Genomic DNA, 19,419 nt, shown 5'->3' on the forward strand with positions numbered 1-19,419 from the left:
GTTGCTTGGGCTGGGGGTTTTGGACCGAACGGAAATTCGTTTTGACGGAGAGGTTTCAGAAGCGAAAAGAAAAAGAAATGAAAACTCAAGGACACGGGCGGTGTGAGATTTAAAGGGAGGAACTTAGGGATGTATTCGTAATCAGTACCGCGGATGATCTGATCCGGATCAGGAGAGTATTGCAGTATTGAGTAGTATCCTATCAGGAATACTCGAAAGGGTGATCTTTCCCCGGGCGAGTGGGGGTTTCCAAACGGTGTGTATTTCTTCTTCTCCGCCCCCATAATTTAGGCAGAGTTACTTACTAGGAGTTTTCGGGGCAATTCCTGTTAAGGTTAAATAATTATTACGGATTTAAATTGAAGTAGTCAGTCGCTTCTAATCTATTCGAGGTTTCTTTACCTTATCTTAGTAGTAGATTCAAGATATTCTTGACTGTCCTAGGATATATGTGGAGTATGATGATGGGTTGCCTGACTGATCTGAGTCGACTTACATATACGAAGTTATACATAAGTTACTGTGTACACATAGGAAAACTGTATTGTCGTCCCACCCCATACCATCATGACCAACATACCTTCAAAATCCCTTTTCTGCTCCCAGCCTCAATCGTCTCGTCCCCTTTGTCTCCAAAATGATTTCCCGTTCCCCTTGGCAATGACATAAATCCAAGGCCAACGCCGAAGATCTTAACTCTGTCCCAAATAAAGAAAATCGGATCATGATTCATGGCGTGCGTCATATCAACTGTGGCAGAATCTTCATTTGTTAAAGTCACTGCCAAGACGTGGAGCAGATCGTCTCTCATTGCTTCATTTTCATAACATTGAATATTCCTAATCCTAGATGCTCATGCGAATTCAAGGTCTTGTCAGTGTCTTATTGGGCGAGGGTTTGCCTCAGTGTATGACCCTATGATGTAATAATGGGGAAGGAGCATATATATATATTATAACTTGCTATTTAACTACCACTGCCTTCTTGAACATTACGATCTTAACTATCTATTCTATTATAATATTTCATAAAACATCAACTGCTTTCATTCAAATCTTCTTACTCTATACACAAGTTCCATAATGGATCTCGTTCAAAAGCACGGTCACCTCAAGAGTGACAAGGGCAGGAGCTATACACAATCAAAGGATAACCATGAAAGTCAGCAAGGTAAGTCAACAATTTTTCTCCACAATGCAGTGTGATTGAAGCTCAACTAATGCGCTTATTATTAAGCGTTTAACTCTCTCTTGGGGAACTTTGGTCATCCACACAATGATCACCCGGATAGGCGATCCAGCGGTGCGGGGAACATGGCAAGGGACATAGAGGAATGGACCCGCCAGTGAGTGAAATGTTTTCTCATCACTTTCTGGTCTTTTTATCTAGATGACATAAACTAACACTTTACTTTTTTTCCGGGGCTGTAGGAAGAAGTCAGCTTCGTCTGAAGGTGTGTCTGATTTGCAGGGTCAATGAGTCTATAAGTCCTGGTGATATCCATTGATTTATCTTGGGTTGCGGTTACTTTTGATATCTATGTGTTTTGCTGTACAGTATATTATAATAAGAGGGAGGTTGTAGATAATGATTATTATTTAGCCTAATGTTCTCATGGGTTTATCTTGATTACATATACATACATAGACTGGGAGGTTATCTCTGACTCGAATCTTCGCCTGCCTTTTCAAAAACTAATTACATGAAGATACTACCTGTTACCTAGTAGCTTCCAATAAGTAATCGTTTTTTCACCAGATGGATTATAAGCATGAAATACGTTACGGTAAGAAATGAGAGACAGGGAAACACTAACCCGTCCGGGCAAAACAATCCAGTACTTTAGTTAGTTACAGAGTCCTGACGAACCTAACCATACCAACCTTAACTAATGTTAACTGATAGTTACCAACCATCTGGTATTGATACCTACTTTGTAGTGTGCAGTTCGTATGTAACCTATCGCATCGCTATCTAGAGACTATCACGGATAGTACCAGGTCGATCGCAGTTCGTTGATCCGACGAGTTCCCCTCATTTCCCCTCAGGGATGAGCAAGCAGGGTCTTCTGTGTTGGAGTATTATTTCCCCGAAGGCCCTTCCTGTGTCCAACTCCAGCAGCTGGATCCGAGGGTATGTCGGGACTTTGCAACTGCTTACGATAGAAAATGCGAGTCGGAGTCAAGTAGTAACTCAATGAACAATATAAAGCGGCAGACCTTTATTGCACAATGTGAGCAACACAGTTAACCGATCAATCCTCCGTCGATAGGAGCAGCACTACTTCCTCCGATAATTGGTATATTCCAGTTGTATAACCTCAAGCCCTTTCTCCCCTCCCAACAAAATGCCCGCCGCGTTCACCTACCACGCCAAAGCCCAGTCCACCTTCAAACCACCCCTCATTGCAAACGAGAATGCCTATCTTGGGGACATAGTCTCGAGGTAAGCCGTCATTCCCGCCATTCCCGCCATTCCAGCCCAACCGCAAGATATTGATGCGTAATCTGTACGACGTATAGTGAGCAGAATGATCCCGAAAAGCCCATCTCAGGCGGCTTCTACCGTCTGGAGAAAGGCACGCCCCTAGTTTACGAGTATCATTACGACGAAACGAAGATCATCGTTGAGGGCGAATTCGAGATCTCTGATGAGACGGGGCAGAAGGTTACGGCGGGACCGGGAGACGTCTTTTATTTTCCGAAGGGATCGAAGATCACCTTCACGACGCCGTCGTATGGCTTGGCTTTTTACGTGAGTTGAATCCTTCTTTCTTCTTGGTTGTGGTCTGATGGTTTGCGTGTTTCTGTGGGAGTGTAAATACACGAGTCTGTGTGATGATATGGCTGATGGGCGTTTGGTAGACTGGACAACGGGCCATGATGTGACTGTTAAATCTGACCTGCATTCTCACGAGGGATGGATAAATGGGATCGATTGGAACGGCCATGACGACTGTTTTGGTCGGGAACTACTTTCTCTTTTTATTCATTATTTTTGTTTGCCAGAAATCCATTCCATGGATTTCAATTCATTAGTCTGGTGTCTCCACTTTTAATCGATGAAATGACGTCCTTTTGTTTGTTTACCTCCAGTCTATCTATAGATCTGCCTCTTTCTTTGCGCGGCAGGGTCTTTTTCTGGTATGTTTACTGTTGTCTAGTGGACGCTTACCCACAGGTATGTTTTAAATGTAACGGTGAGGATATCGATGTAGAATGGCTGAGTAGATAGTCCGTAGAAATCTATCTGTAATCTGTCCAAATCCTCCGAATGGAACCACGGACTAGATCAGCCTCATGGATCGTCAATCTCAATCTTGTTTTTTTTTTCTTTTTCCGAGCAAGGAAGAGTGGAAGGATTTTCCCTGGCTTACTAGTGGGAGATTTTAGGCTAGGTCGATGACTTGCAGGTCCCCAGAAGCCCACCCGCAAAAGAAATATCCATCAGCCACTCCCAGAGTCCTGGACAATCCAATCAGCGGGCAGTGCCTCGATGAGCGACCCGATAAACTCGAATTTCCCCCTGGGAATCACGGCAGGTGCATCTGGATCTCCCGTGTCTAGAGGGATCGAAGGAAGGGAGTTACCGGAGCAACGGCGAGTAAGGCGAGCGCAGGAGAGATTAAAGCATCCATCAGGCATTCCGGTTGGTCCAATGACTGTGGGGAGAGATGAAGCCATTGGGTGGCTGGCTGCAGGCGCTTTGGGCCTCAGGCTCCCGATTCAGCTCCCATCTCAGCTTCAATCGCCAATATCCCTGTCCTTCTTCCCCTTCCCCTCCCTGTCTCCTCGTTTACAACCTCCACAATCTCAGATCCTTTCACTCATCTCGCAACCCTAGTGTGTTTCTGGTCTTTGTACCTTCTTACTCGCTTTCTCACTCTCTCTTTGAAAAACTGCCCCATAGCAAACAAGGCCATTCTTCGACCTTGTTACCCGACTTCAACGGCAGTGGCTGTTTCGAGACGAGTTCTTTGTACTGCTCGTTTCTTTTCTTTGCTTTGCTTTGGTTTTTCCTGAGTGGGTTAAATTCGATTTTTGATTTCTTTTTTCTCTCGCTCTCACCGATTTTCCTGTACCGCGTTGCTTTTCCTTGATTATTGCTTTTTCCTCTGGAACCTTTGGGCTCCCCCTCCAGCGACCAGCGGACAACAAAGCAACCAGCCCCTCGGCTCGCCCTTATCAAAGGGTTTGTCGGCCACTTTTACCCTTCTGATTAATTTCAAAACAACTGCGCCCTCGTGGTGATGGCACTCAACATCGCCCACGAGTCGAACGATCGACCAGCACTCCGGCTGCCCAACCCCCCACCCCTCCTACATACCCGTTCGGGCAACGAGTCTTTAGATCGCCCCTCCACGCCTTCTCAGAATAGCTTTACCAGTCCGATCCAAACACCGCAGGGAAGTCCCAGCAAAAATAGGTTCCCCCCGGGCGCCCTGGACCTACCGAATGTCTTCGAAAAAGCGATGAAGCTCAACCCCACCTCGCCCAACAAGGGCACCTACGACCACTACAATCATCCTATGTTTGCTCCGAAGGGATCGGTGGAAGACTTCAGTGAGAGTGTCATTCGGCAACCCCCAGGTAGTCCCACGCGAAAAGCAAACAAGGAAAACACACCACCAAGTCCGACGCGGTTGACTAAAGACCTCGGTCCAAATCCCGCTGCAGCTGCGATCTCCCGTCACCAACCGTATCAACCACGCGATGTGGACAGTATCTCAAGACGGCAGGTTCAGATGCGGGGGCTGACACCGGAGGAGATGGAGAAACTACAGAATCCCCGGGTCAAGCGATTGGTAAATGTGACACAGCTCTGTAGGTGTCTGCGCATTTTCTTAACTGATGTCACCGAGCCTGCTGACCATTTCTAGATTTCCTCGACCACTATTTTGACCTGCTCAGTTACGTCCACAATCGCCAGAATCGCTATACTCAATTTCGAGCCGCCCTCCCGGAACCGCCCGCAACTCCCATGGAAGACTACGAGCCGGCCCTGCTCAAATATTTGGGACGGGAACGGGCCCACCTCCGCAAGCGCCGCACCCGTCTCCGCCAACACGATTTCCAGATCCTGACGCAGGTCGGCCAGGGTGGCTATGGACAGGTGTACTTGGCGCAGAAGAAAGATACCCGGGAGGTGTGCGCACTGAAGGTTATGAGCAAGAAGTTACTATTTAAACTGGATGAAATTAGGCATATTCTGACCGAGCGCGATATCCTGACGGCGGCCAAGAGTGACTGGCTGGTCAAATTACTCTATGCTTTCCAGGACGAGGACCAGATTTACCTTGCGATGGAATATGTGCCCGGTGGAGATTTCCGCACACTCCTCAACAATACGGGAGTCCTTCACAACCGTCACGCCCGGTTCTATATCAGTGAGATGTTCAGCTGTATCGACGCGCTGCATGCGCTAGGGTACATCCATCGTGATCTGAAGCCAGAGAACTTCCTGATCGATTCTACTGGCCACGTTAAGCTGACGGACTTTGGTCTGGCGGCGGGCATGCTAAATCCGGGCAAGATCGAATCTATGCGCGTGAAGCTAGAGGAAGTGGGCAACACGCCCGTGCCGTTCGGTCGTCCGATGGAGCAGCGCACGATGGCCGAGCGACGCCAGGGATACCGCACCCTCCGTGACCGCCAGGTCAATTATGCAAAGTCCATCGTGGGATCGCCTGACTACATGGCACCGGAGGTATTGAAAGGTGAGGAGTATGATTTCACAGTTGACTACTGGAGCTTGGGGTGCATGCTCTTCGAGGCCCTGGCTGGATACCCACCGTTTGCCGGTTCCACCGTGGATGAGACTTGGCAGAACCTCAAGAACTGGCCGAAGGTGCTCCGGAAACCGGTATATGAAGATCCGAACTACTTCTTGTCACGGCGGACATGGGACTTGATCACGAAGCTGGTGGCTTCGAAAGAGAAACGGTTCAAGAATATCCATGAGATTCACGCACATGATTATTTCGCGGAGGTTGACTTCAATCGTCTACGCGAGCAGCGTGCGCCGTTTGTGCCCGAACTGGATTCGGAGACGGACGCGGGCTACTTCGACGATTTCACCAGCGAATCGGACATGGCCAAATACAAGGAGGTCCATGACAAGCAACGCGCACTGGAAGAAATGGCGGAACGAGACGAGAAGATGAATAAGGGTCTATTCGTCGGATTCACATTCAGGTAAGTGGTCCGGTTATATGCACGGTCTCTTGTGGTTTCTAATGAGCAAATATAGGCATCGAAAACCAGCGATGGACGGGGGACGCGGCTCACCGCGTAAACCCATTGCGACGGATGGGTCATTCGGAACGATGTTCTAGCGCATATCTTCCTCTTCATGTTCTTTTTTCCCCTTCCTCCTTACTGGCACGGTACGAGCTGGATCTCGAAACGACCATGACTAGGTTTGATGAGCGAGTATACGTTTAATGTTCATGTCTGACTGTATGCATTACCGGGTCAGGGGTCATGGTCTGGAGTTGAGTGTAATTGCTTGTATGATACATAGAGGTATCGTAGACTGATAAAAAAAAATCAAAATCAAAATCCAAAAAATTTTCCCCATAAAAAAAACCCGGCCAAATCAAAATCCTATATCCCAATCTAATCAACATCCAACTGATGCACCATCTTCAAAATCTCCGACTCATTATCCCCAACCACAGCCCGTCCATTCGTCCAATCCACCGTCTATAGGAAAAAAAACCCCCATTAGCAAACCATAAAAAGAGAGAGAGAGAGAACTTACAATAGGTCTCACAAACCCCTCCTTCCCACCACTCTCCTTAAACTTCTTCACCGCATCCTCCGCATCCTTCGCTCCCGTCACTACCTCTTCCACAGAATACACCACCTGATTACTCCCCGCCCCCGCCGGATCACCCGTCACATAGTCCAGAATATTCCGGAGCTGGTCGGTTGTCGGCGCTTCAGTTGTCACTTCGAGCTGGAACTCGCCGCGTTTTGTGGTCGACGGTTCGCCATCTTCGGCGGCTGAGAGGGCGCGTTTTAGGATGTTGTAAGCGTTCTTTGAGGACTGGAGGTTGGGGTTGTGGAAGAGGGTTATTGGGTCGAGAGTTTTGGGCTTTTTTTGTTAGTTTTTCTTTGGTAGTTGGGGTTGGGGAGAATTGGGGGACGTACGAAGCGGAAGACCATTTTTGCGGATAGGGTGTTCTCTTTTTATGCCCTTATTTCTTTAAGTTGTAGGATTGAGTTCAATTGGGTTGGGTTGGTGTGTGTGTTTGTAGCGAGTGAGATTGTAGGTATGAATGAGTCGATGGATGGATGGATTGGATGCAGGGGTGGTTTAATTGGGTTTGATTACGTCATAAATGTGCTGGTTAGTGGGTTTAATACTGTATGGTATTTGGACTGTACAGTATTATCCTGGATGCGGTTAGGTTGGGTCGGGGTACGGTTTGGGTAGTTTGTTTGGGTTCATTGGCTGAGAATAACTTCTGGAGTTTTATTGGCAGTTTGTAAAGTATTGATTTTTGCTTTTTTTTATGTTTTGAAATATATTACTTTGCATACTTGTACATCTTTACGTAATAGGGATTTGGGAGAAAGGAGCAATGAAAAGCGAAATCAGAGAATAGATAAAGACAAGAAAAACTTTTAGCGGAGATGTGCTTCCGGATGTGGACACTTTTGTGCATTGGTAAAGGGAATAGACCTTGAAATATTGAGAACTTCATGATGAACGCAGACTTGGCAGCATGTGTCAAGGATTGAAGGAAGTTAGCACAGAATGATATGAGCTTGATGACTGGAAAAAAATATGGAGATAAGAAAAGTTCAATAGAAAGTAGAAAGCATCAATCAATAAAAGGACACAAGGGGCAGCAGTGAGAAAGGGAAGAATTCCCATGGAAGACGTTAAAGAAAAGTGACCTTGATAGAAACTGAGCTTTTATCCGAATCATAAGAGTGATTATCAGTTAATGATCGAGGTGATAAAGTTGCACAAATTGGGAAAGAGTCACCAGAGCTTTGAACTCAAGAAATGACAGCTGGAAAACGGAAGGAGTGAGGCAGGAGGGGAACTACATCTCTGATAGCTGTAAGAAGATCTCTCCAAACTCATACCGGATATGATACTGAGTGCTCCAATCTTCGTATGCTTCCTGACGAACCAGCAAAAAGCCTTTAGTTGCAAGTGTAAGTATATGCATCAAGCCATGTGTGGCAACGGAGTGAGAAGTTTCCCCTGGTGGCAGAAGTGCTGAGAAACTTATTGCCCTTCTGTCAGGAGAATTGTCCGGTGAGGTGTAAAAAACGTCTTCATCTGGTCCATGAACGTGTTTAATGGGCATTTCTCCGAGCTTTGTTGTCAGAAAGTCAAGGAAGTTCAAGCTTTCTTGATCCAGGCTTGATTTTGATAGTCGGTCCTGAAGAGCCAACTGATGGTTGTACCTACTTGAGTGACCATTATCCCCGGTGTGTGCATAATCGCCGCTGAAAAGCTCAGTCTGTAAATATTGGGTCAAGTCAAAGTTTCCCAAAACATCTATGTCATCGTTTTCAGGTAATATTAGGTTGTCAAAAGCATCCGCGTCGAATGCAAAACCTCTACCGGCAAGAGGACTTGCGCTAGTTAGACGGTTACGTGACCGTCCACGTTCTGCAAGTGATGCAGCGGGATCTCTGTCTCGTGAAGCCAAAGTTTCGCTTACACTTGCTCTTCCACGAAGGCCACTTGCTGCAGATGACCCATGCTGAGAGCTCTGGACAGAAGCTGTGATATTCCAAGGCATCTGGGATGAGAACGAGTTATCATCGTGGAAAACGGGCGGAGCATGACGACCAATTTCAATTTCCTACGTAAGATTCGTTAGGATTAAGCCCCATAATATGTGCCGAATAGTATACCTCTTGCCAAGTGCCATGTTCATCGACAGGCCCACCTCGACCGAGTTGTTCCTCATATCCTTCTCTAGCACGGACATGGCGTACATCAGAGCCTGTTTCACTGTCTTCGCTGGGAAAACATTTCCTCTTGTGCCCTCTATGTCTTGTAGTTGGATCGAGAGCACTATAAAGTTCCTCTCCTGAAAACTGCTGCAAAGGATGTGGTACATGGAATGCACCCAATCCGAGCCCTACTGAGCCAATTCCTTGTCCGAGAACCCAGAAAGCAGCATTCTTCTTTGCTTGCGTTGGAAGTTTATTCTTCAGTTTCTGCTTTGAAGCTATAGCCATGTTCTGCATATAATCGCTGTTAAGATTAGTTAATTCGGTATTTCGTAAAGCAGTCCGATCATCCCATGTTTGTATTCTAGGGGCTCGCCGTGTTTGACGCATAGTTGCTGCACCCTCATCTGGGATACGCTGAAGTTCGTCAGTTGATTCGGACTCACTACGCCATCTCTTAGTAGCTTGACCGGCATGGTATGGCCTTTCGGACTGATACTTGACAGTGGTCCCCATCTCTTTGTCGACTGGCATTGGCTAATGTAAACAAAGATCAGTGAATGGTCATCTCTGAACCTAGTAGATTCTACCTGATAGTCAAATGTAAGATCGTTCAATTCATTGATTCTTGCTTCGTCTGGAACAAGTGATTCAATAACATGCCGACTTGTTCCGTCCTGTTTTGCGGTTTGTCGGCTCGCTATACCAAGCTCGATAAGATTTCCATCCTCGTCAAATGCAAAGTCAGGTTGGAGGAGGATACCAGCTTCTTCATCGAAAGTTGTAGCTCCGAAACCGCCCAGATCGAAGCTTCTAGGAACAGAGCTAGGTACGTTGATTTCGGAATCAAGTCCATCTGCGTCCCTCATTATCATATCATTATATGAGAAACTAAGTCGTAGGCTGGGGCTTTGCGAGAGATCAGACTGGCAGAGATCTGGTGTCTTCGGCCATAGAAGGTCGGACTGCTGGCTTGTAACAGTGTCGAGTGGTAGGGAAAGCTTAGAAAGGTCTATTCTCATTCCCGGGAGATCATACTCTGGTAAAAATGATGGGTCGTAAGGTAGGATAAGCTGATCAGGTCTAAAAGTCCATCGCATTAGGACAGTATCTCTCAGTTATCTGCTTTTGATGCTCTCCAGGACAGCTTACCTAGCCTTTCCGGCAGTTGGATCTAAGCCGCCCCCCGGTAGGACTTTCAACATTGCTCGCATTTTATCGTGCATTGTTTGGACGTCTGTAAGAGTGTAGCTACACTGTTGGCTGTACACTCGAGAGACTCCATAGCTATGAGAACTGTTAGTTAAATACTATAAACACTAGATGTCGGCTAAGAGCCGTACAGCAAGTTACCCTGGAGCCTCAGTGCCATTGGCGCCCCCGGGTCCATGATAACATGACAGGCCCTCGGAACGTCGACATCTAATATGGTCTTTCTATTGAGTTTTCTGCTGATGGATTTTGATCCCAGGGTCGCGACCAGCCTGTGGGCAAGAACATGTTAGCTATTAATCAAATAAATCTTTCGTTATCAATACGCTTTGCCGTCACGCAACGCATGAAAGGATTAGAAGATCAAGGAACTAAAAAACTGTATACCATATTGTAGCAACCCCATGATCGGGTGATGTGAGCACTACATTCAAGCGACTCGTCAGTAAGGTTTCTCGGTATTCTCATCAAGGGACACTGCACATCGCAGAACGACATAGTGAAATGTGAGAAAAGACGCTACTTACTTTCATGGCTGTAGAACATTTTGAAGGCCCACTATCCCAGATCACACGTGGCGTCCTATAAGCCTCTATTCTAAAACTCCTTCTTAGACTCTGCTTTAATTGTTATCACAATTAGTACGCGTTGGCGGTATCTCACACTGAACAGGTGATCGAGATACGTGGATCGACTATCCGAATCACAGAGAGAGACGATATTTAGCCAGTACGTCTTATGTCCCCTAATCTGGATCAGTATACTTAACCTCGAGTTTAAGGCTAAGATCGCACAATGACATAGTTTTATTCTCGGCCGATCAGATCAAACAAGAGTCAAGGGGTTATCACTCACCAAGATGCCGTTCGTCTCAATTGAATACTTGTAATAGTAAACTCGGAGAGAGGTGAATTGTAAAATTGTACAGTTCTGGGGTTATCGTAGTCAAATGAGACCAGGGACAACGTGTCGGGTTATGGAGAGAGGACGACGGATCTGAAGCAGTGGAACTGGGGAATTATACAGGTCCCTGATGCTCGCATTGGGTCCTGAGGCTAGCCACTATGCCCAAGTACATGACCTCAGTTTTCTATGACCAAGCGAACACCGGAAAGGGCTTAATATATGATAACACAGATACAAAGTTAGATTATATAAAGCAACCATTTGGCAAAAAAAGAAAGGTCAGTACTATACATTTCACCTTGCTCAAAAACGATTTACGGCCCATATCGGGATCCAAACCAAAGACAACTAGGAAAACACATGGGACAATCAGTATACTGGATGAATAATAGGACAAAATGCTTTTGATCCTCCCTCTATTCTTCTGCTCTCCATCAGCGCCGGGCCCAATCGGGCACAACATAGCATTCATTTTCCATGCAAGTTGAGAGAACAAAGAAAATTGAGATCTATTGAGTCGGACACCAATAATTCAAGGAAACACAAGGCATGATTAAGTTGGCCATGGAAAATGAGGCAAGAGACCCTTTGTGGAGTATCTCAAACCCATAGCAACCGATGAGAGGCACCCGGGGTATGAGACATGTGAGAAAAATGACACAATTGTTCAATTCAAAAACGAAACCCCCCCCCGCGTCCACGAGATAGGTCATATACCTACACTTCTACACTTCCACTATATCGAGTTTTAAGGGATGAGTATAGCAAAGGCCATTTATTCCAAAGGGATACCCTGGTACTCGCCATATCCGAGGGCGAGGTTCATGTTTTCTGCCAATAGTTAGCATGTTGCATATTGATAATGAGGAAAGCAGGGACAACTTACGGAGACACTGAGTGGCTGCGCCCTTAAGCAGGTTATCGATGGTGGCGCACACCACTGCGCGCTTGCCGCTAGAGTGAACAGCGAATCCGCCCACCTCAACACCATGGCGGCCAGCAATGTTCTTAACTACCGGGGGTTCACCGATGATCTTGACAAGCTTTTCACCGGCATAACGTTCCTGGTAAATGTTGCGAATATCACGGGAGGTCATGTCCTCCTTCAGAGGAATACTGATGGTTTGCTATAGGGAGTCAGTTCTGCTACTTGCATCAAGCCAAAGGAAAAAAAAAAGTGAAAACAACAAGAAAGAGGTAAGAGAAGACAGGAGGTTGAAGATGCACATACATGAATTCCCTGGAACCAAACAGCAACATGAGGAATGAAGGCAATACTGGTGCCCAGCTGAGAGCTGATCTCCTTCTCGTGAATGTGATCAGTCAAGCTGTAAGGGATGATATTGTTGGTAAGGTTCTCCACATCGTTCTTGGGGCTTGGCTTAGTACCAGCGCCCGAGTATCCAGAGACACCAAAAACGGTAGGCTGTCCACCGAGATGGGGAACGAGGGGAGCGATAGCGATCTGAGCCGCTGTCGCGTAGCAACCAGGGTTGGCGATCCGGGATGCCTGAGCGATTTTAGAGCGGGAGACCAACTCGGGCAGACCGTAAGTCCACTTGTTATCGAAACGGTAGTCGGCACTCAAGTCAACAATGACATTACCCTTCTCCGAACCTTGATCCACAGCCTCGACGAATGGCTTGCAGACACCATTCGGCAAGGCCATAACCCAGCAGTCAACGTCGCCATTCGCAGACATACGCTTGACATCCTCGGGGCTGAGGTTCTCGTAGATAATCTCTCTCTTATCATAACCTTGCAACTTCTTGCCAGCCAGCTCGCGAGAAGAAACGTGGCGGAGATCCATGTGGGGGTGGGCATTGATCAGATTGATCAGGGCCTGACCAGTGTAACCACGGGCTCCAATGAGAGCAACCTTGGACGGCTGGGTGTTAGACATGTTCTTCTCCCCAAGGGGTGGGTTAGGGTTAGTTGTGGAATAAGCCCGGACCGAGCTCTTGTTGAAAACCGATGGGCGTCCAAAACGAGCAGACCGCAGAACGTTGCTACTAGTGGATAACGCACGCTTCTGCTCAACGGAAGCACCGCTGACACCAAATCCCTTGCCAATATTGGTGGCAGCCTGGGCGGCGCGGTGCAGCCTCGACTCGAGGTTGATATCGCCGAACATCTGACGGCCGTGCTCGTTGAACTCCTGGACCAGCTGCTTGACCTCTTCGCCGCTCTCAATGCCGTACCAGAAGAGGACCTCTCCCTCGCGGCTCAGGCTACCATCAGCCTTATCAAAGAACCAGGTCAGATTCTCGTCGTCTTCCTTAACAGTCCACACAAGCTTAGGGAAATCCTTCTTGATGGCGGCAAAGACATTGTCGGCCACGTTAGTCAGCCATCCAGACTTGGTTATGGTGAAAGTAGCCAAGTGAGCCAATGGGGAAGAAGCATCCTGCCGGGGAGGCAAAACAACAGCCAAAGCCTCCATAGGCTCATCGAAGTACGCCTTGAAGTCACGCTCCTTCAAGCCTTCCACATAGCGGTTAACGGTGGCTCGGGCATCCAAGCCCTCCCGGTCGCGAACCAAAACATCCTTGAGCTTCTCCAGGTCCTCGAACTCCGAAAGAGAGGCCTTGGTGTGCACCTTGTTACCCCTGCGGATCAAGGTACCAGCGCCCGAATCCGTGAACAGCTCCTTCTGCAGATCAGCCGGGTGGATGATGGCAACGCTGGAAGTACGAGGGAGGTCACTGAGAAGTTCCTTCATCTCCTTGATCTTCAGACGGGTACCATGACGCACCCACCACTGACTCATCAAGTGGTCGTACTCTTCATCGAGGTTGATCACAGAAATCTTTTCGCCCGTATCACCGTTGAACAGCCCACCCTTCTCGGCAAGGTAGACGATCTTGAGAGGCTGGAGTGCATGCGCCAGCTCACCAGCAGCCACATCAGCGTTAACATTCAAAACCTGGCCGTCTGGTGTTTCCGCCATGGAGGTCAGGATTGGGAGACAGCCAGCTTCGATGGCAGACTCAATTGGCTTCTTGTTGACACCATTGATCTTACCGACTAGGTTATACTTCTCCTTGTCGAGGTAGTCGGCGGAGAAGACACCTGCAGTAAGAGGACGGGCCCTTACTCCCATGCGCTCCAATTCCTCGACCAGCTTCAGGTTCTCCTCCAAAAACAGCTTCCTAGCAAGCGCCAGAGTCTTGCCGTCGGTCACACGAATCCCATCCTCAAACTGGGGCTCCACACCAGCGGCTTCTAACATGCGATTCAATTGAGGTCCAGCACCATGGACAACAATCGGGTAGAGTCCGACATGGTTCAGGAAGGCAAGCGCAGACGAAAGAGTCTGAAGGTGCTCGGTGATGATAGCACCGCCGACCTTGATCACTGCGAATTGTTGGGAAGATACCGACGTAAAGTGGGAGAGGTACTGCTGGACCTCACGTTTGGAACCGATATTGCTTAGCAGCTGGACGACGGTGGAGCGAGTAGAGGAAAGCTGTGGATCGGCGGCGCGGGAATAATGGCGGCCCTGCAGCAATGGGACCGCGGAGGCTTTCAGGGAGTGACGAGCGCCTAGTCTCGCTGTAGAAACGGCGTGCGGTGCGGAGAACGCTCGGAGAGGCTTGCTGGTTGAAGCTCTCCTCACGGCGGTACGAAGGGAGAACATCTTGCCAACCAGCATGCGGCAGCTGCAAGGCCTATGTCAGGGAAGTCTGGGGGAAGGGGGAGCGAGAAGGTCAGTGTTTCAAGAAGACAGAGACGAGAAGGGCGTTATGAGTAATAAGTAGTGAGAGAAAAAGGAAAGTAAAAGTGGAGGTGCTGCGGGTTCTCAGGAATTTGCCGCACCCCCAGTTCCAAGATATGGGATTATCGTCGGCCATCCGCGCTCGGAGGTGCTTTTCCTTCTTCTTTGGGGGGCGGTCACTCACTAGCGTGTAATTTATTTTGGACTCCTCACAGCCAGGCTTCCCACCTGCGCGGTTTTTCCCCTCAATCGTGCCCGAAAAAAGGTCAGGGAACCCGATATTGTCGCTGAGGGGTTAAGATGACCACTGAGAAAATCTATGAGCAGGATTAGGGGGTAAAATAGAAAGGAAAAACCAAGAAGAGAAAAAAGAAAAATGGCCGATCAAAGTCAGCAAAATCTGGTACCTGAATTGACTGCGACTTTCGGAGCCGAAGATTATTACCTGAGCAGGGTGACTCAGAGAAACAAAAATGGCAAAGAAACAGAGAATGACTCTACCTCGCTTTTCTTTCTAGGCCCTAACGCTCTCTATCCCACGTAATAAAAATAATTGTATTGCTGGCTTCCGTGGATCTCTCCCCAATAAGTTAGCACTATCTGATTTTATTAGGATTATCAGATCCCCCTTCGGTATTTTACGGCTTTGATTCTCGACATCCCACAGCGAATAACAGTCGCCCTTTGCTCCCAAAATGGAGATATATTCTTCAGATGTCAGTCTGTAGTGCAATGGGTCCGTCGTTATCTGATCGTTTACCTAATATACCAAACCGCCCTAGGGGTTCTGATCCACTCCTCACAAGTCAATAGGTCAATTATCTGCAAGCTTTGTTCCGAAGACCCAGCTTAACTGTACCTCAATACCCTAAATGTCCCTAGCAGTTTACGGTAAATATAGTCTCACTCCATGACCTGTGCCGCAAGAATCAAGCCACTTTCGAGCCCACTTACGATGTAATGGAGTCATACGTATGAGCAAATGCACAGAGGGTAGTTCATTAAAGGCTAAGGAAAGACACATAAGAAAAAGCCACATAAGAAAAACAAAAGAAGCAAAAACAATACTCGCGTACTCGAACACGAGAAAATCCAGAGTATCATTTACATCTTCACCGTCGACGTATCATAGGGCATTCGGCTCATAGCGTCAATGGCGTATAGAGACAAGAGTTTAGTCGTTAGAACCAAGTGGCGGACGCCCGAGAAAAGCAGGAGGTATTAGTGGCTGAAATCGAAGCTTCACCGTCTCAAATACAGATAAACCAGTTGAAAAAACATCCATTCCCAAGACAAACGTGACTGTCGCTGCATTTCATAGCTTATCTGGTCGTGACAACTAAATAATATGAGTTAGCGCATTCGGTCGTATTTTCTGTACAGAAATTATCGGATAAAAGGCAGGTCATACCGGCAGGCACAATAATAACCACAAGCAAGAGGATGACACAGATCACCAGGCATACGCGCATCTTCATGTCTTTCCACCACATTTGCTTCCGCACGCGGTTCGCACCCCTGCGGAAACCCTGGGCTGATACGGCCAGGTTATCAGTCTTGTCTTGTAGCGAGTCTAGACGCTCGCCACGCTCCGAAACCTTAAAGATATTCGACCGCATCGTATCAACAGTTTCCTGGATTTTCTATCACAGCAGAAGGCGAAGTTAGTGTGAGATTCCATGGCCAGTAAAATAAGTATAGCCGGATGTCAGGGGTATGTGTTCTATGGGAGATTTGTGAATGTGAGTCTGGAGACAGACTCATACATTGCTAACGATCCCGTGTCCCACACCACCAGAGAGAGAAGGCTTTCGCGATGAATGTAGCAAGGGCAGTTGATCAACATACCTTGTCGATTTCCCTCGTCCTGGGATCGCCATTCTGCGCAGCGCTGGCCCCAGCTGGGGCGTTGGCACTAGAGCCAGAAGGAATATAGGGGTCGTAAGGTGGTTCAGACATGGTTACTTGATGCGATAGATGCGAAGCGTTCAGAACTGGGATCGGGGAACCTAGTGGATCACCAGATGCCTAGCGGGAGAAAAGGCGGAATCTGCTGGGTTCTCCCTTTACAGGGGTGCAGGAAACGAGAAAGTCGAATTCGTAAATTATACGAGCAAGTATATGATGAGAGCCTCCGAGAGATAGCTCGGATCTTCGAAAGTTGGGTGTGGAGGATGAATGTAAAAGAAGGGTAGGGAAACGTTACTGTTGTGAAGCTGACAGGGTGTGATGAATCGCCGCCCGCCTTTGAAATTACGCTTGTTTCGGTTCTGTCGGGGAAACCATCACGTGATGGTATCCATTCAATAGTTATTGGGAAAGAAACGCCCAGGCAGCTATTTTTATGACACCAATGGCAGAATAAACAAAAGGTCAAGTAAAATGAATGAAGATCCGGGCCGTGAGAAGAAGAAAAATTCCTTTCAGGAAAACGTCACTTGGGTTTAGTCTCAAAAGGTCAGTGGTAATTAATAGAAACAACTAGCAATAGAAGTTTTCTATTAGGCACTATTAGGTTACTGCTACCAATTGCCAAATCACCACGCCTTATACTATAAATACGTGTTGGCGTGGCTCAACCCTAACGATACAATGGCAAAGGGAGGCTGTGCTCACCCAGCTGCCACAACCTCAAGTGGCGATCCACTACCACATTACAAAGGTGATCAAATGCTTCTAGCAATGAAATTTTCGGGCATAGACACTCAGTTTAGCCGGCGGGTATTGATAAGAGGGGCGATATGCAGGTATAAGAACATAGCCAAGCTATGAGTTGAAGGTTGCAAATCAATGATCTACTGTTCAAAGTGCAATCAGACACAAGCGCCTCAGCGGATGATATATCTTTTAATTATACTCTAACGAAGACAGAGTCAAAAATATGAAATGAAATGAAAAGAAAAGAAAAAAAAATCATTTACAAAAATGAGACATATACTCTACTGCGCAGCGCCAGACATCATTATTTACCGAATTTGATCAAAGACCATGAAGCAGATTCAAAGCTTGGAACTCCGCTGCTTCTCGAATACCTCAATAGCTTTTAGGGCATCCTTTTGCGCCTGATCCTTTTTCTCCTCCACTTGCTCCCTCCAAGCCAAATTTGCAGTGTGACCATCCAGGATATCCAGGGAATGACGATACATCTCCTCTTTCATGGTACCATAGATACCAGTGGCCGCTTTCTTCTGTAGCCCACGCTCCCGGATAAGTGTCAAGACCTCTTCCAGCCCACCGAGGCCGTCTACAAGCCCAGCCTTGAGGGACTCAGGGCCTCCAAACCTCTTGGCTTCAAGAATGAGATCCCGGAAAGAGGATGGGATCAACTTCTCCCGGAATATGCACATCATGGGCGATTGGAGCGGGACCCCAAACTCCAACTCGTTGATGCACAAGAGACCTTTTGAGGGATTTTGGATCCGGTAGTCATGATACATGGCCAACATGAGACCGCCAGCAAAGGCGTGTCCGTTCAGGAGGCAGATGGTGGGCATAGGATATCTAGTGGAGTTAGCATGTGATGCACTCAACAGAGGAAGTTATTCAACGTTGTCACTTACGTCAAAAACCGGCGAAACAGCTTCCACAACCAGTTATCTAAGAAGCCCTCCGTGCTGAGGGCAAGCTCGAGATCCAACCCATTGCTGTAGAATTTAGCTATGCCGCTAGTGGTAATTACCACGCCCTTGGGGTATCTATGCTCGATGATATCCAATGCGAGTATAAAAGCATCGATGAATGTTGGGGTGAGTCTGTTATCCTTCGGAGAGGTGAACGTGAGAAGGTAGATATTCTTATCTTTGTCTGAAGCAGTGGGATTAGAGCAGACAATAGTTCCGCCTGTAGACGAGATAGGGATGGTAAAAAGAGTCGTCATGGTCGCAACGGGATACTGGATATGTACTTGAGGCAGTAGTGGCCGTGGAATGAATGATAGGCTACATATAGAATAATTGTGACGCTCGGTCGACCCAAAGAATAGCCGATGTGGACCTAGTTGCGAAAGCCGCGGAAGTACAGGGTCCGCATAATAATCCACTGACTCCGCGGTATCACATGCTTTGCTTTCATGCGTTGGTGTAGTCCTTTCGTTTTTTTATATAATGGTTTAATAAGCATATTAAGTTACCTAGACTTGTCAACTGGGACGATGGCGCAGTTGGGAGCGCGTTCGACTGAAGTTCACTTCATCACCTACCCTTACAGGTTAATCGAGAGGTCGTCGGTTCAAACCCGGCTCGTCCCACAAATGTAATTTTTGCTTTTTGCCCTTTCCTCTGTGTCACCGCTGCTTAGCACACTTGTCAATTGACATGTGCGCGTGTTTTACTTTTTGTGTTACGCGATTAAGCATGATCTACATGGGTATTAGCAGATCAAGTCTGATGGTTAGTTGTCCTCCGTATATACTCGTGATAGTGCATGGTTGAGCTTGGTAGCACTAGACATGTAATCTGGGGCCCAAGTCCTTAATATATATTACTAAGGCTATTCTTCCAATGCCAGTATAGTAAGTAGTATGTAGGGACCACACCAAATCTCCGCGCGATGATCAACAAAATCCTCAACACTTAACCAACCATTACCCTGACATATTGACACCTTGAAGTTCTGTAACCCGCACCGCAGCCTACGCATGAGTGAATCTGACCTGAT

At 47.4% G+C, this 19,419-nt stretch overlaps 8 protein-coding genes and 1 non-coding gene across 9 annotated transcripts; 4 read left to right on the plus strand and 5 right to left on the minus strand.

Moving 5' to 3' along the window:
• Positions 1-1,004: 1,004 nt before the first annotated feature.
• Positions 1,005-1,604, plus strand: BDW43DRAFT_281137 (uncharacterized protein). Its single transcript, XM_032042468.1, has 3 exons — positions 1,005-1,170; positions 1,237-1,345; positions 1,431-1,604. The coding sequence occupies exons 1-3, from the start codon at positions 1,083-1,085 to the stop codon at positions 1,477-1,479; spliced, it is 246 nt and encodes an 81-aa protein (XP_031898782.1). The 5' UTR covers positions 1,005-1,082; the 3' UTR covers positions 1,480-1,604.
• Positions 1,605-1,949: 345 nt separating this feature from the next.
• BDW43DRAFT_281138 (cupin domain-containing protein) lies at positions 1,950-2,876 on the plus strand. Its single transcript, XM_032042469.1, has 2 exons — positions 1,950-2,445; positions 2,523-2,876. The coding sequence occupies exons 1-2, from the start codon at positions 2,348-2,350 to the stop codon at positions 2,761-2,763; spliced, it is 339 nt and encodes a 112-aa protein (XP_031898783.1). The 5' UTR covers positions 1,950-2,347; the 3' UTR covers positions 2,764-2,876.
• Positions 2,877-3,782: 906 nt separating this feature from the next.
• On the plus strand, positions 3,783-6,464 carry BDW43DRAFT_281139 (serine/threonine-protein kinase). The gene is made up of 3 exons (XM_032042470.1): positions 3,783-4,823; positions 4,880-6,194; positions 6,250-6,464. Exons 1-3 carry the CDS (start codon positions 4,250-4,252, stop codon positions 6,332-6,334), a joined length of 1,974 nt encoding a protein of 657 aa, XP_031898784.1. The 5' UTR covers positions 3,783-4,249; the 3' UTR covers positions 6,335-6,464.
• A 153-nt stretch (positions 6,465-6,617) lies between these two features.
• Positions 6,618-7,169, minus strand: BDW43DRAFT_312570 (uncharacterized protein; the record flags this gene model as incomplete). Its single annotated transcript, XM_032047393.1, has 3 exons — positions 6,618-6,704; positions 6,763-7,098; positions 7,155-7,169. 3 exons carry the CDS (start codon positions 7,167-7,169, stop codon positions 6,618-6,620), a joined length of 438 nt encoding a protein of 145 aa, XP_031898785.1.
• An 890-nt stretch (positions 7,170-8,059) lies between these two features.
• Positions 8,060-10,685, minus strand: BDW43DRAFT_301371 (Rad21/Rec8 N terminal domain protein; the record flags this gene model as incomplete). The annotated part of the gene is made up of 7 exons (XM_032045030.1): positions 8,060-8,833; positions 8,886-9,464; positions 9,518-10,010; positions 10,080-10,214; positions 10,271-10,411; positions 10,527-10,563; positions 10,667-10,685. The coding sequence occupies 7 exons, from the start codon at positions 10,683-10,685 to the stop codon at positions 8,060-8,062; spliced, it is 2,178 nt and encodes a 725-aa protein (XP_031898786.1).
• Positions 10,686-11,820: 1,135 nt separating this feature from the next.
• argEF (bifunctional acetylglutamate kinase/N-acetyl-gamma-glutamyl-phosphate reductase) lies at positions 11,821-14,700 on the minus strand (the record flags this gene model as incomplete). Its single annotated transcript, XM_032045031.1, has 3 exons — positions 11,821-11,876; positions 11,932-12,172; positions 12,277-14,700. 3 exons carry the CDS (start codon positions 14,698-14,700, stop codon positions 11,821-11,823), a joined length of 2,721 nt encoding a protein of 906 aa, XP_031898787.1.
• Positions 14,701-15,994: 1,294 nt separating this feature from the next.
• BDW43DRAFT_130443 (SNAP receptor SNC2) lies at positions 15,995-16,929 on the minus strand. The gene is made up of 3 exons (XM_032038176.1): positions 16,612-16,929; positions 16,175-16,406; positions 15,995-16,089 (listed from the first exon to the last, which is right to left on the minus strand). The coding sequence occupies exons 1-3, from the start codon at positions 16,720-16,722 to the stop codon at positions 16,079-16,081; spliced, it is 354 nt and encodes a 117-aa protein (XP_031898788.1). The 5' UTR covers positions 16,723-16,929; the 3' UTR covers positions 15,995-16,078.
• A 442-nt stretch (positions 16,930-17,371) lies between these two features.
• On the minus strand, positions 17,372-18,786 carry BDW43DRAFT_281160 (enoyl-CoA hydratase/isomerase family protein). The gene is made up of 2 exons (XM_032042471.1): positions 18,324-18,786; positions 17,372-18,264 (listed from the first exon to the last, which is right to left on the minus strand). The coding sequence occupies exons 1-2, from the start codon at positions 18,638-18,640 to the stop codon at positions 17,763-17,765; spliced, it is 819 nt and encodes a 272-aa protein (XP_031898789.1). The 5' UTR covers positions 18,641-18,786; the 3' UTR covers positions 17,372-17,762.
• Positions 18,787-18,907: 121 nt separating this feature from the next.
• BDW43DRAFT_t155 lies at positions 18,908-19,009 on the plus strand. The gene has a single exon. It is a non-coding gene; the product is annotated as a tRNA-Phe (tRNA).
• The last annotated feature ends 410 nt before the right edge of the window (positions 19,010-19,419 follow it).

The sequence above is a fragment of the Aspergillus alliaceus genome (genome assembly GCF_009176365.1).
Source record: "Aspergillus alliaceus strain CBS 536.65 unplaced genomic scaffold BDW43scaffold_31, whole genome shotgun sequence".
NCBI lineage: Eukaryota > Fungi > Ascomycota > Eurotiomycetes > Eurotiales > Aspergillaceae > Aspergillus > Aspergillus alliaceus.

Coding starts and splice junctions, on each gene's coding strand:
- BDW43DRAFT_281137 (XM_032042468.1), top strand. CDS start 1,083: ATGGATCTCGTTCAAAAGCACGGTCACCTCAAGAGTGACAAGGGCAGG. Junction 1,171..1,236: donor TAACCATGAAAGTCAGCAAG/GTAAGTCAACAA, acceptor CTTATTATTAAG/CGTTTAACTCTCTCTTGGGG. Junction 1,346..1,430: donor ATAGAGGAATGGACCCGCCA/GTGAGTGAAATG, acceptor CCGGGGCTGTAG/GAAGAAGTCAGCTTCGTCTG.
- BDW43DRAFT_281138 (XM_032042469.1), top strand. CDS start 2,348: ATGCCCGCCGCGTTCACCTACCACGCCAAAGCCCAGTCCACCTTCAAA. Junction 2,446..2,522: donor CTTGGGGACATAGTCTCGAG/GTAAGCCGTCAT, acceptor TACGACGTATAG/TGAGCAGAATGATCCCGAAA.
- BDW43DRAFT_281139 (XM_032042470.1), top strand. CDS start 4,250: ATGGCACTCAACATCGCCCACGAGTCGAACGATCGACCAGCACTCCGG. Junction 4,824..4,879: donor GGTAAATGTGACACAGCTCT/GTAGGTGTCTGC, acceptor GACCATTTCTAG/ATTTCCTCGACCACTATTTT. Junction 6,195..6,249: donor TTCGTCGGATTCACATTCAG/GTAAGTGGTCCG, acceptor GAGCAAATATAG/GCATCGAAAACCAGCGATGG.
- BDW43DRAFT_130443 (XM_032038176.1), bottom strand. CDS start 16,722: ATGTCTGAACCACCTTACGACCCCTATATTCCTTCTGGCTCTAGTGCC. Junction 16,407..16,611: donor GGACGAGGGAAATCGACAAG/GTATGTTGATCA, acceptor CTGCTGTGATAG/AAAATCCAGGAAACTGTTGA.
- BDW43DRAFT_281160 (XM_032042471.1), bottom strand. CDS start 18,640: ATGACGACTCTTTTTACCATCCCTATCTCGTCTACAGGCGGAACTATT. Junction 18,265..18,323: donor CTGTTTCGCCGGTTTTTGAC/GTAAGTGACAAC, acceptor TAACTCCACTAG/ATATCCTATGCCCACCATCT.